The 15,369-nt window shown below is 39.2% G+C and overlaps 1 protein-coding gene across 2 annotated transcripts in view; it reads left to right on the top strand.

Annotated features, from left to right (window-relative positions):
- The window catches only part of vps13b (vacuolar protein sorting 13 homolog B), a 337,411-nt gene that overhangs the window by 9,250 nt on the left and 312,792 nt on the right, over positions 1 to 15,369 (top strand). For both annotated transcript variants that reach the window (XM_077526198.1, XM_077526199.1), the window contains exon 4: positions 8,379 to 8,496. In XM_077526198.1, coding sequence (XP_077382324.1) covers positions 8,379 to 8,496 — 118 coding nt within the window. The remainder of the gene's footprint in view (positions 1 to 8,378; positions 8,497 to 15,369) is intronic.

Below are 15,369 nucleotides of genomic sequence, written 5' to 3'. Positions count from 1 at the left end.
CTATCCCTACTGCTTTCAGCGACACGCGCTGTGCTTGGCTGGACGGGTAAACATTGACTTTCCACCCAGAAACGCCCCTCTTATGGCAAAACACAACAAAATGGCAAAATACAGGCTGGAGGTGACACAATCACCATCATACATTAACAGAAGCCCAGAGGTGTTGATTGAGAAGGAGACCTCCAGAGTTCATGAAGTGTAAATTTCTGAGTGAAAATTTAAGACCCCACCTTTAATGTTTTTTTTTTTTTTAATGCAAACATCTCCAAAATGCCAATGGGAGGAGCAGCATATGAAAAAAAAAATATATAAATACCTTTTCTGTACCCCGCTATAGTACTAGTCTCCCTAACAGAACAAGAACACGGCTATTTGTGCTTGTAAATCTCCACTTACAAGGAACATAAAAGACAAAGGACAAAGTGAAACAAGTAGAAGAAAACTGCCTGTGGGAGTTTGCAATCAGAGAGCAAAAACTGTTTAATCTCTGTCCTGTTACCATCCGGAAATCTAGCCTTTGATTCTCCTGCTTTCAGTCAACAAATGGCTCACAGACATTGCAATATAAATCCATCTGACCATCAGTTAAGCCCGACTTGTCTTCAGGGAAGAAGAGTCAGAAGCTGAGAACATGGAGCTTTGAAGCTTTCCGATTCCTATAATTTGACCTCTTGTGATTAGACAGACACAGAAAGACAGACTGACGGGCAGTTTTTGTGTATTTTTGTTTTGGCAAGCCAAAAGTGTATTAAAAAAATGTGGTGAGTTTTCAAAAGACTGCCTTTGAGAATAATATCACCTATATATATTATATGACCTTGGACTTAATGTTGTAATGATGCTCATAAATCAGTAAGTTATTGTTTTACTTGGAAAGTGTATGAGTGCAACAAATGTTTTCTGGCAGGAATGTAATAGCTGAGAAAGCATAATCAATTGTGCTTTATCAGTTTTTACCTGATTTAAGTTGTAACAACTCCAAAGTGACTAAATGCTCTGAGCAGGTTGGCATTCCAGACTGATTTAAAGCATATGCTGACATGAATGCAAAGCAGCATGTCATTCTACCAGAAAACATTGTACCATTACGTTTGAGTTAGATAATTCTGGTGTAACACTGCTTTGTCTTTAAGGTTTAATAAAGTGTTCAGTTCTGGTGGGATGATGTTACTGTTGCTCCTCAGACACAAGAAAACAGTCAGGGGGGAAATAAGCCCAGCAGTTTCCTCTTTCCAATGAGTCAAAGTGGTGATCAATACACTCTGGACAGGATGCTGCCACTGCTCAGCTTAATCCTTGCTTTCAGCCCTTCCGGACTGTAGCAATTCCTCAATGGAGCCTATTACTTGCTTTCCAGGCCCTTGCACACAAACACAATTTTGAGTTTAAATTGCCTTCTAGATTCACAACATGTTTTGTCAGATATTCTGAGTTGTTAATAAAGCCCTTGTAAAGTATGCAGTTACTATCAATGGGAGTACCTAAGATATGTTAGACAAAGACTGGTTTGCAGGACCAAGATGTTTCAAGGAAACAATAGAAATGTTTTGTTGAGCAAGTATGACAGTTTTCCATTTGTGAAGTAAATTCAGTGCTGTTAACTTAGCAGTAAGTCACTTGTATTAGAACCTGGTGTATGAAAGCTATGCAAACATGAAGCCTTATCCATCCCTCTTGCATGCTAAATCCTACAGCAATTTGGCATTGATATTTATCAACTTGGAAGAAGTCTTCTCCAATTTCTTTCTGTTTGATTTGATGGTTTCAGAACCCTGATACTCTCCAAGAACATTTAGGACTTTGCCGCGCCTGCCTTCCAGCTGTACCTCACATGTGCAATTAAGCTGTCAAAGTAGCCTCGGCCACTGCTTGTATTGTTCTTGGCGGTCGATATATGTTGTTCAAGGGATGTTTATTCCTTTTATTATGTGCCTAAAGCAGTGTATACAATAATGACCAAATGTAAGAAAGAGCGACCAGTGACCACCACTGTTGTGAATATGCCATTATTAGTTATAAATATTTTGAATTTCCTTTGATTGGGTATTGTATGTATTTGATTTACACGTGGTCAGGAACTTTGTTGTTATTTGGGTTAGAAATCAAGTTGCCCTACGTTTTGGAATTTCCCATTGCATTGCGGGTTGTGGTTGATTTGACAAAGATGTATGTGTCTGTTTATATGTCGAGAGTCTGTATGGACTGTTATACTACTGTATATAACACATTGCAGTAATCATCATTAAGGGATGGCAGTGCTGGCGCAAGCAGCATGCCTCTCATGCTCAGCCTGGGCTTGCGGTTAGTTGATGGAGACATCTGACAGACCAAAGCCTCTTAGATCTAAATCTGAAAAAAAAAAATAGTGTGTTTCTGTATGAATCTCTTTCAATTTCTCCCCTCCACTTTCCTCACACTTACTGGTTTGTTGGTCTCTTCATAATAATTTCTATTGTCTGCACATGATAGAGCCTGGTGTGTTACTGTCAGTAATAAGAAAGAAACATGACTAACATTACTATCCATCCATCAATTTTCTTAACCGCTTATTCCCCACAAGGGTCACGGGGGTGCTGGAGCCTATCCCAGCGGGCTTCGGGCAGTAGGTGTGGTACACCCTGAACTGGTTGCCAGTAAATTGCAGCTAACATTACTACAGTAGTCTAGTTAAATTTAATAATGTTGTCCTTCATCACAAAAGAGTCTCAAAGGGCTACAGTTGACAAATATTAGCCTAAGTGACAAGATATTTACATCATCTCCTGATCTAACCTCTGCAAGAGAGCAAGGAAAAAATTCAATATACTCGTATAGAGAAAAAAGAAGAAACCTTGAGAAGAGATCACAGATGGAGGGAATACCGCTTCTAGGATGACCAGGCTGCAATGGATGCAGATTCATTTACGAAGACAAAGTGCCGCTGGAAGGGTTCTTCTGAGAAGGAAGTCCTCCTCAGAAACCCGGCCTGCTTGGTGGATGCAGCGTTCTCCATAGCAATGCCTCCGGGAAGGTGGCCCACCTCAGATCTTGTCACAGTCAGTTGGAGCAGAATTCATACAGCAGCATCAGATTCTGTCATCGTCACCTCGCCATCTCTCCAAGCAGGAGAGGAGGGGGCAGGAGCGAGTTGAAGTGGTAGTAAAATAGATCTAGCTACATGTCGTTTAACTAAATCATTTCAGGTTTTGTGGACCTCTCTGGATCAGCAAGAGACAAGCGTGTTTGTTGCGAGCAAAGGTTTCGGGAAGGAACATGCCTTACTACTAAGTCAGGGAGATAAGGTGCGAAGCTATGTAACATTTTATAAGTATCTGTCGGAACCTTGAAAACACATCTCAAGTGGACCAGGAGCCAATGCAAGTTGGCTAGTATTGGGGTAATATGATGAAATGGTAATGAAATGTTGAGTAGGGAAATTGTTGTCTTTGTTGGTGCTCATGTGTGCTTTGCTGTTCCTGGTCACTTTTTTTTAAACTTGAGGCTCAACGTGTAGCCCCACCCATGAAATCCATACTCTCCATTAGCGCAAAAGTATATGGGGCCAGGTCAGCACCGACTCACTTGCACTACCTCTTCACAACAGCCTAATTTCAACGTGACAAAAAATAGACCGTGTCTCATTATTTGCTTTGTATTCTTAATCCTTGGGGTATTTTAACAAAATCATACAACACGTTAAGAAACCTGTGAACTGTTTTATTGTTGCTGTTGTTAGACTTTTGGTTTAGTTCCTGTGTGTCAAGGGTCACCACAGCAAGTAACTCCCATTATAAATTGTAAAAAATGCATAGGATGTCTCCTTTAAAGCATTGTTGTTGTTGTTTTTTTTCGTACCCCAAATGTCTACTGTTGAGTCTACTGTGTTTTGCATATCTCATTAGTTTGCGTGCTCTACCCATGCTTGTGTGGGGTTTCTTTGTGTATTCTCAGTGACTGTGACGGTGAATGGCTGTTTAGTCGTTTACCTCTCGTCTCACCTGAATATATACAGTAGGCTCCCCTTAACCGCTACCCTAATAAGGATAAGAAAAAGATGGAGTTATTTCCTTATGACTTTAGCTGATAGTGGTCTTTTATTTCCCAAATATGTTTGAAGGAGAAAATTAAACACATCCCTTTAATTGTTGTCTAATGACTGTCAGACTCTGTAACAGTTTCATTAAAAACCCATTAGTAGCTTTTTTTTGGGTGTTAAGCTTACCGATGGATTAAAAGCCAAGGAACATTTAAAAAGTGTAATTTGATTCAAATGCGATGAGTTCTGTTTCACTCCACTTGCATTCCAGTGGGTTTGTCGTCAATGGGTTAAGCCGCCCCAAAAGGCCCAAGAGAAGTGTAGAAGAAGTGGCCACATACTGACATTACATTACCGACATTACTGAAACAATCACAGTTTCTTTTTATTGTGCCAACTGCAAACCATTTTGTGAGAGTCAATGTTGTTAGTGTTAAAGCAAGCGTAGATCCAGTGCAGTTCAAATACTTTTATCCATATAATATCTGACAGCCTATCTGTATGTCTCACTAGTTATAAATGATGATTGTCTTCAGATTTATATAACCAAATGTGAATTAGCATATTTGATAAGAATTGTAAATGCCTCAGAAACCTATGGAATTTTTTTGAGCCATGGCAGAGATGCAATCTGGTTCAAAATAATGCACTTTAATTGAAAACAATTATTATTATTATTATTATTATTATTATTATTATCATTATTATTATTATTATGTATTTTTTTAATTTTTTTTGGTGAGATGATTCTGCCTCATTTGTGCCTTGTGGTTGACTGGCACCCAGTCCACATGGTGTTGTTTTTGTGGCGGTAGTGACTGGTGACTTGCAGTTTGTCCCATCAAAACAGCCAATCAGTAGACCGCCCAAATTATGTTGGAATAGGTTCAAGCAGTGTATAAGCATTTTCGAAAATGGGTGGTTGGATGGACATCCATGGCGACTGGAATGCACTGGTATGTGTACAAGGTACACAACCCTATACAATTATTTTTGTGGAAAAACATTTTGAGACCCTACTATTGTCTTACAATACTGTTAAGCTACAAGTCTGAAATATATTGGCAAAGCACTTGATGGTAAGTTTTATGTGTGTTTGGATGTTAAGACACAATAGGTCTGATCCCAAGAGAGTTCTGTAGACTGAGAGGGATATGGCCGATGGGGTTTTGTCTTTGATAAAGACCTGTTGGTTTTCCTTTATTTTATCATGCAAACACGTTCGCCCTTCACTGCTTGGCCTCCAGTCTGCAGGCATGTCACTTTGATGTCAGCATGGGTCTGCTAGCGACTCACTGTGGAAAAACAATAACAGGGAGAGTGTTTGCTTTACATTGACTCCGCTCTTTTTAAATGAATTGCTTTTCTTTTGTTTGTCATATGACTTGTTTTAGATGTGGGGTTTTATTGTGTTAAATAGCTTTTGGTTTATTTATTCCAACCTGCCTAATTGCAAGTTTTCTATTATCTTAAGTGTTTGCTGTGGCTAAATATGCATTGCGACTTGGAAGCTGCACATGAATTGCCTGCATTGGAATGAATAAAGTTGTCTGAATAACAATTTGATTCAGCACTGGCCATTTACTTGGGCAAAAAGGCTATTTCAAAAACATGTGGTTTTGGGTTACAGTCACGGATCAGAAAATATCTGCTGTGGTCCTTTAATGTGAGCCGCAAACCTTCGGCAGTGTACAGCTACGTGTAGTGTAGTATGACTACTAATAGTTAAAAAAAAATTATATAAAACACACTTTACATTTGGAAACAAATCTTAAAAGTACACAGTACAGGCAGCAGTAAAAAGCAATACAAACAAATGGCATATAAAAGGTGAAAATAATCAATAAAAACAGTTACCGGTAATAGATAAAATCAGATAAAATCAGCCAGGAAAAGCATTAAAAAAAAAAAAAAAAAAAAGGTTTTTAGTCCTTTTTAAAGTGCTGTAGTGTGTAGTAATAAAAATGTAGTGAGAGGGAACAAAGGTTAAATGTTTCTAGAACCTCTGTTTCATCGTTTGTATGTTTGTACAAAGACATCTATGACACTATCTACAGAGTCAATCTTTCTGATAATTAGCGGTGGCAGTAGGGTTTAGCTAATTTTCGAGAGGCTCAGATGAAGGTCAACACTTCAGACATGTTTTAAACACTGCCTCTGGGTCTCTCACTCAGCTAAATGTCTGCAGGGGGTAGAGGTTAGGTCTGGTCTCCCTGTGCCCTAACCCTCAACTGGTGCTACTTACACTGGCCAGGTGGTCCCCGCTTGCATATAGGCAATGCCAGTTTCACAGCTAAATCCTACACCTCTTTTTTTCTGAGGGTCTGTTCTCTCACGATTTTTAGTCTTAAAACTCTACCATGTCTGTACAGTATTTTATTTCAAATTTGAACTGATTTGACATGGCTTCAGGCAGTGCTTGCCCTGCCTTTCATCAGTCCTCATCATGTACCTCCAATGCTCTTACAGCCCTTGTTCCCTGTTTGAACCCTCTTTTGTGCCCTTACGCGGTAACCTATCAATCCATTTACTACGCAGCAACTGAGGCAATAATGTTTTTCTAGGACTCACTCTTGAAAGGTGCTTTGTGCCTCTTGAGAAAGGTTTGAGTTTCTAAGATGATAGAGTGGTTAATTGTGCCCCCTCTTCCTCCTTTTTCCAGTTTGCGTACACTGGTTGAAACCAGTCTACTCTTAATAAAGCTTAAACAGCGAGGCAATTTGTTGGTTCTCTTGTTGACGTTTCTTTGCGTTATCCTGGTGCAATTTAAAGAGCAAACAAAATTCATTTCAGTAGCTTTATTTAATTGCATTAAATTGTTTTGCAAGAGGCAGACTTGGGACCACAATGATCCTCCCACGATAAATAATAAGCACATGTGAACGCTGCTTTTCTTTCTTGCTTAATTGACCATTTTACCTCAGAGATTGGCTGTTAAACTGTTACAGTGCTCCAGTAACCCCTCATTGCTGTACACATAGCTATATCTCACGCAGCCCTCCAGGATTTTCCCAACAACTCAGATTTTACAGATTATAGATTGTTGAAAATGTATCGTCTCCCCCGCCCCCTTTATTGTTCACCTTTTTATTACCATAATTTTTTAAAATGTCTCTCTACCTTGTTGCAGGATGTTTACATGAATCAATGTATGATTTATTAGTCAATTTAAAACCTTTACGTGAGAGTTTGGGCTATAACAGTCCTTGTATGACCTATGTTTATTGTCTATGATTCTGATGGTGTTACAGAATGGCGTGTTTCAATTTTCATGGCCGCCATTTTTTAAAACCACATTACTGGAGAGTAAAAAATTTATAAATGAACAAATACATTTCTAGACAACCTATACCCTTAATGAGTTTGGGATTAGCATTTAGTACTAGGACAGTGTAGGTCCCCTTGAGCAAGGTACCAAATTCCTAAACCGGTCACAGGACTTTATGACTTACCCGTCACGCTTTAAAATTTCCCTAGTCTCCTTGTCTCCCTTGTCCTGCATATATTGTATTTGTGCACGTGTTGAATGAGTGTATCAGTTGTATGCAGGGATATGTTGGGAACAAAAGTTGTCCTGGGAAACTAATTAGCATTGGGGGGGGGGGGATTCGGTCGAAGGCTTCACATGTGTCGAATCCGTTTCATCGAATGCGGGTGCGGGAGATGGCCGACCAGAAATGGACCGGCCGTTTGGGAAACTCCTGAAATTCCAGAAGGCCACCAGTCCACACCCCTGCTCGTATGTAGTAATAGTGTAGTGTGATAAATTTAAGGCAAAGCAAATATACCTTTCAATTAAGTGGTAAATATATTTTGTAAAGATGTCCTGATCAAACTTTTTTGGCAGCCGAGTCTGAGTCTTTGGTTTTAATTATCTGCCAGTACTGAATTCCCCTTCGATTCCTCTGCAGTATGTAAGAAGAACAAATAGCACAACATACAAATTGTCTCAAATTAATTGAGAAATGTACGTACCGAAATGTACTATATGTTACATTCTTATTATTATTTACTGTTACATGCATGCATGTTGTGATTACATTCTTGACTTGCATTCTAAAAGGTGATGTATAGTGTTGCAGACGAAAGACCCTGACTCATCCAAGGCCCACCATTTATTTGTAGAGCCTATAGTGGGAGTAACCTCTGGTTGGGATTAATGGAGAATTAAAGAAACACTCAAAAACAGTGCTGCTTGGTTGCTGCCAGCTAAATTACATACGTCTGTTCTAAGTGCTGTAGTTACTTTGCGCTTGGTGTACACAATGACAAAATAACTTAATGAATAGGTCAGGACTGAATTGTTCTTTTGTCGCAGCAGATTTACACATGAGCTTGTTTTTTGTCTTTGTATTTTCATCAGGATGACCATGAGAGTGGGTCTAGCTCAACGAGTCGCAGTATCTCAGAGAGTTCCAAGGCTGTCGGCAAGCCCCGCCGTCTCCAGCAGACAGCCCCAAGTGACCCAGACCTGCCCCCAGGTGAATGATGGCCCCGGGGCCAGTAAAGCTACGCCGCCTCCTGTCGTTTTGAATGACCGCCAATGAAATCTGTGGGGGAGGACAGGACACAGACAAGGCACATATTCCTGTTCACACAATCAAGGGCTTCAGTTGGCCTCCAATGTTGACAAATATAGTTGTCATTTAAAGAATTAAGTGGAACAGTGCCTGCTAAGGTTTGCCATTTAATAATATTTAGGTTTTACCTGTTTATGAGAAAAAAAATAATGCTATTGAATTTGACATTATGTGTACTATATATACTATGGAAGCTTACCAGTGTAAATATGTATTGAGGAGTGTGGGGGTCGTATCTGTGACACATGTTTTACAAACCTAATCGTATGCTGTTTGAATCAATTCATTGGCTCGGTCTGAACCTGGTCAACAAAAATTGACAAATCCCACAAAATGTTCATTATAATTATTAGGGGTGTGAATTGCCTAGTACCTGACGATTCGATTCGTATCACGATTCACAGGTCACGATTCGATTCGATACCGATTAATCCCAATACGAATTTATAAGTCGATTGTTGCGATTTTTTTTCATTCAAATTTAGAAAATACTAATCAGTAAGCTTGTAGAGTGTAAGATTTATATGAAAATGTATTTATTTATCTGAAATTTCAGTCTTATAGAGGTTGTAATCTGTTTCATGTTTGAACAGCATTAAAATAAAATATTAAGGCTTAATGTTCCATTCATATAACATTCTTCCATGCTCAAGGTGTGAATCCTAACCCGAAGTCAGACGTTTTGTTGAATATTTTTCCATTAAAAATGGAAGTTTAAAAATCGATTCACACACACACACACACACACACACACAAAAAAAGGCAATGATGATAAGACGTTGAATTGGTAAGACTACCGAATGAACAATTCTGAGCTCTAAAAAAAAAACAAAAAAAAAAAAACGATTTTTTTTATTGAATCGATTCGAGAATCGCGCGATGTAGTATCGCGATATATCGTCGAATCGATTTTTATTTTTATTTTTTAACACCCCTAATAATTATATATACAGTATACAGTAATATGAATTTTGTTCAAATTACTGTATAATCCAGAAATTCAGTCCGGTTTTCTTTTTAAACATCTATTTGCCAAACATGCAGTGGATTTCCTGCATAACCGCTTAAAACCAAACCTAAGGATAAAAATGTAAGTCGGGTCAATATCATTTAAATAGGGCAAGTCTTCGCAAGGCACTTTAGATAATGGAACAGGTCACACGAAACATGCTATTCACACATGAGCACACATTTTCACAAGAAAACAAAGTAAACTCTACATGAGCCAGTACTATCCCATGGTCAAATAGATGTAACCCAACCTTCGCACACTCCTCGGGACCCCTCAAATGCAGCATTTTCATCAACAAGATGAGTGCTCTTTATTCAGTATGATCATGAGTACAGTTGCTGTGTCCGTACGTTTGTCTGTCAACTCGGGACCCCTCAAATGCAGCATTTTCATCAACAAGATGATTGCTCTTTATTCAGTATGATCATGAGTACAGCTGCTGTGTCCGTACGTCTGTCTGTCAACTCAATCAACTATCAACTTAAATTAAACATAAACATAAATATGTGTCTTGAAAATCAACAAATAAATAAATAAATATCAAACATAAAATAAATAAACCTGTGCCCTCATCAATAACTCTTTCAACACTTAACACAAAAATTTATCGCTTTCGAAAATCCCCTTCATTTCAACTTTAAATATCAGAAACCAAATTCTGAACAAGAATAGTATGAAGATCCACTACAGTAGTTTTACTTACTTAGTCACCTGAGCTTGAATGTGATACTTGAGCAATTGTTGTGATTTTGGCGCTGCTGTGGCACAGCTTGTTTTCCCCATGAGTAAACAAGTAAGGCATAAATACCATTTTATTGACATGCTTATCAAATGACTAAGAACACGTATCATGTTCAAAATAAAACCTTATTAAATGTTTCCACATATTCAGTACCCCTGATTGGCTAACACTAACATACACAGATCATTTATTAGCTTTTTTGTTTTCCAAATCAATTCTGAAATTGCATGTACACTTCTATGAAACAATTCACATTATGAAATTAACGTACACTGCAAAAAACATGAAAACTAAATGATGATAATAGGAAAAATGGTTTGTTTGAGGGGGGTTGTAGAAGAACGAAAGAAAAAAAGAATGGGAAGGAAGGGCTATTCAGCTTACAGAGTAGGTCACAGTGTAACACCCAAGTCATCCGAAACTCAGCATGCATGAATATATGGACTTATATTCAGTCCTAGATGGTTGTATCTGGGGAGGATCCATTTCCATGCCTGATGTTATGAGATAATATCTCTCCCCAGCTGTTCAAGCAAGGTGCCTCACCTCAGATTCTCCCCTTGGGCTTGCATTTAGCTGAGCTCTGAGGTAGGTGTGAGGGAGACATAGAAAATCCCACCACACTTTTCTAGCAAGGCGCCAACCAACTACAACATGTATCGACTCAAACATTGAGTCTCTTGTATAACAGTGGTGGCATTAGACAACTCCAACCATTGCTTGTCATTCCTTGGGATGTGAAGCTTCCATGTAGCTGCTTACCAATGGGAACGCATGACACCAGGCCCTGGTTCACAGCTTTTGAGTAACTATACGACGAAAAGACCAGATGCTTTGACCTTGAGCAGTTTTATCACTGACTGCAGTTTCTTTTTAGGAGCACTGTTGGGGATGTTGCTAGTGTTGTTCCGATACCGATACTGGTATCGGCAGAGGCCCCGATACTGCATTAAAACAGTGGTATCGGTGACTACTAACAAGTAACATGCCAATACCATTAATTCCAACGTTAATATCGGACTTTGTATGCAGCATCTTGTGTTTTGCTCGTGAACAATATTCATTGATATGTGACATGCTCACTGCATGTCGATCTAAGATATCCTATTGGCTCTTGAATGCTCTGAACCAATGCCAGGACAGCTTTTTCATGTTGAGAAAAAAAACAAAAACCTTAGGTATCGGTATGGTATCGGCATTGGCCGATACTGAAAAGCTGGGTATCGGAATCGGTATCGGGGGCCAAAAAACGGTATCGGAACAACACTAGATGTTACCCTAAAAAGTAATTAGTTATAGTTACAAATTACTGTTAAAAAAATGAATTCAGTTAGTAACTCAGTTACTGCCTTTAAAAAGTAATTAGTTACTCAGCACAGTAATAATGTTTTTTTTTTGTAGTATACTGTATATATTTTTACATTATTTCTAATTAAACTGAGTTTATATCCAAACAAATATGAAACATCCAGTAAAAAACAAACGTGTTAAGCTATTCTCTATATATGATGTGCGCAGGTTGCATGATGCGTGGGTTTTTCATGTACCCTGGCTGGAATGGCGTTGAGTCGCTCAGACTTTAACTAACCCGCAACAGCAAAACATGTTGCTGGTAGCATGTTACGTGCACATGTTCATGCACGCATATGAGCGAGTGCACACATGCGAGCATGTAGTGCATCCACTCGCAGTCATGTGCAGGAGCACACACCGTTGATCCATACTCTGTCTGTAACTGGGAAATCATTCTTCAGTCATGCATGCAGTAATGGTTCCATAAAACTAAATTCATAAACACAACAGATCTGCAACACACGCAAGTCACACACCAAGTCCAAGTAAAAAGCAAGGTTTTACTGAGCTTAATGTATTAGGTAATACATTCTTGCTTAACTTGTATTATCTCATGCACTGATTTGCATTAACACCACTTTTCATAAAAAACAATATGACACAAAAATCTCTTAATACTTAACAATTTTAATCTCTGTTTTTTTTTTAACTTTAGGTTTGTTCCACCCTGCACCATGAATGTGTTAAGCAAGATTGTGCACACGTATGCATTTCACCGAATGAAACCATGACTGTGGATGGCACAACAAACAATGACCTCCCAGCCATGCTCTTTGCTTGTCATGGTGTGATACCAATGATTATGAAAATCAAATTAAATGTCAGTGCTTTCACACTTAGTATAATGTCACAATGTGGGCCGGGGCTGGGGCGGGGGTGTTCCGGGTGTCTGGATCGGCTCGCCGACCGGTGTCCACTCGGGTGGCTTGGGGGTGGCCTTGGTGCTGCCGCGGCCTGGGGATTCCGGGGGGGCGGTGCTCGCTTTGCTGGACCGCGGTTGACGGCTTCTTTCTTTGGTGGTGGTCCTTATGCATGCCAGATCCATCGCGCCAGCATCTACTGAAACTCAAACAGAAGTTGCCTCTCCCTCCCACAGCCCCTTGAATCAGTGGGTGCTGGTGTCTGTGGATCTCACTTTGCTTTATCTATCCTTCCCTCCTTCCTCTCTTTTGTTTTTCCTCTGGTCACTTGAGATCTCAATTTATTGGAAGTTTGAGGTTTCTGGGGTTGGCATAAGACTCTGGTTTTGTAACCACGCAGGAGGGGTTTTGTTGGTGCTGGATTTCACTTTGATGGATTGGATGTACTGGCTTCTATGGATCTCACTCTACCTCATCGATCCTTCCCTCCTTCCTCTCTTTAGTTTTTCCTCTGGTCTCTTGAGATCTCGCTAATTTGCTGGAATTTAGAGGCTTCCGGGGTTGGCGTAAGACTTTGATTTTGTAACCATGGGGAAGGCAGGAAGTGTTTGGTCGGTGCTGGATTTCACTTTGATTTATCTTTCTTTTCTCTTTATTTTTTCTGACCTTTTCTCTGGTCTCCTGACCATTTGAACCTCACGACTCTGGCAAGATTCTGAAGTACCTGGTTAAGGCGAAGGGTAATGGGATATTTATAAGGTTTTAGGTGAATTAATGAGTATAAATGTATACGTATTTGCACGCACACACGCAAACGCACACACGCAAACGCACGCAAACGCACGCACACATACACGCACACAAAAAAAAAAAAGGAGCAATGATGATAAGACGTTGAATCGGTAAGACTACCGAATGAACAATTCTGAGCTCTTGAAAAAAAAACAAAAAAAAACAAAACAAAACAATGTGATAGAATATAATTGATGATGTAGCATGTCTTTGCAATCCGTCCAAAAGCTTGGCTTTGTAGCTCTAGTAACATGACACATTTTGGAGATGCTCTGATGGGAAAGTTAATTAATTAGATTACTCCGTCACTGCAAAAATAACACCGTTAGTAATGCTTTTATACTTTAACACTGTTATTCCCAACACTGGATGTTCAGGAACCAGTCAGTTATAGAACCTCAAGATTGTACTTTATGATACTTGTTATACATCAGTCAAATAACGGTATTTTCTGTCAGGAATGATCATTCGCCTCTTTGTTATAGACTTTTCAAATTCTTATGAATTGTTTTTTTTTAATAGTGTCACTCAGTGCAGTACTTAAACACAAATGTTTCACATTTGTTGTACTTAAGTTTTACTACTGAGTATGTCAAGAATTGTGCATGCATGATTGTGTAATTATGTGCGTGATTGGAGGAGATTGAGATTTGCTCGGGCTGCAGTGCAAACACACTCCTGAGATAAATCCATGGTCCAGTGCTACTGCTGTCGTGGTACTGGGGCCTCTCCAAAGAGAATAAATACGGCAGCTGTTCTGGTATTACTGGCAAATGCTACTTAAGGATACTGAATATCCCACCCATGAGCTTTTTACATGTACAGCTTACTTCAGTACTAGACATCTAACATAGTAAGCAATTTTGGGTTTAACAAATCTGTTTCACTCTTTTAGAACCAAAGGCGAAATACATGAATGCATAAAATATGTCTATAAAATACATTGTGTAAATATTGTTACAATTACCTGATTGCTGTTTTATTTTCTCACTTTAGTGAAATGGAGGTCCTTTCAAATCTTCAAAATCTAGTCAAAAATCATATTTTTCAGGCAAAATCCAAGATTTAATAAGGTTGTGTTGGAGTTGCAAAACTTTTCCTGCATGTAGAACATTAAAGTCACAAAGTGTCTCACTTGCATTTCCCCCATCCCACTGCCCTCCCACGATTTTCCTCCTAACTTTTGTGGCTTGGTTGAACATTTTTGAATAGCGCATATTTTTGGCTGTGGGATAGGTGCTGGCCATGTCAGTTGTTTACAGAAGGTCACACTTGTGTGATAGTTCATAGAGAGTCTTTTGTGTGAGCCCGTGAGGCAAGAAAAGTGAAACATGAGTGAAAAACATCCCGGCAGTGGACAAATTAGATCCAGAAAGGGAAATAACATTGCTGGTTTAATGTCCAGGCTGCTGATGCAACAGCAGCTTTCTAACTGACCTCAGAACCACAGCCACACTCGTACACGCTGCAGAAGCCAGAACACACACAAATTTTGGCACGCACATGCATGCGAAGCGAGGCACCTATGTGACAAACACTCATTGCGTTTGTAGCTGAGTTTATGTCACCCTCACCACTTGCCTAATTGGTCAGTCAGCGAACTCTCAATAATTTTGTCATGTCTAGTCAGTCACAGCAGAACTTGTTACTAAATCATTTTAATGAATTTCATCAAGAGCATCTTTTAGTGCTGCTTCATTATTGGTTCTGTTGCTCTTTAGAGTATTTATGAAAATACAGGAAGATAAACATTTAGTTTTGAAATAAAGGTAAAACTCAAGATGTTTATACAGGTACAGTGTGTTTTTACTTCTCTGTGAATGTGTTAAACAGCACACTGGAGAAATAAATGACTTCACTGGTCTCTTGATTTGGAGGATTCTCTCTGCAGAGTTTCTTTATTTAAAAGAGGATTTTGCACTTTAGATAGCGCTGCCTTTACCATGGGAAATTTGTGAAAGTGTTGCAAGTTGCAAAATGAAGTTTGAAGTGTTAGTGGAAGATGCAAACAAACA

Source organism: Festucalex cinctus, chromosome 7, assembly GCF_051991245.1.
Source record: "Festucalex cinctus isolate MCC-2025b chromosome 7, RoL_Fcin_1.0, whole genome shotgun sequence".
Taxonomy (NCBI): Eukaryota; Metazoa; Chordata; class Actinopteri; order Syngnathiformes; family Syngnathidae; genus Festucalex; species Festucalex cinctus.
The sequence above is the reverse complement of the archived record's forward strand: the minus strand, read 5'-3'. Positions and strand labels throughout refer to the sequence as shown.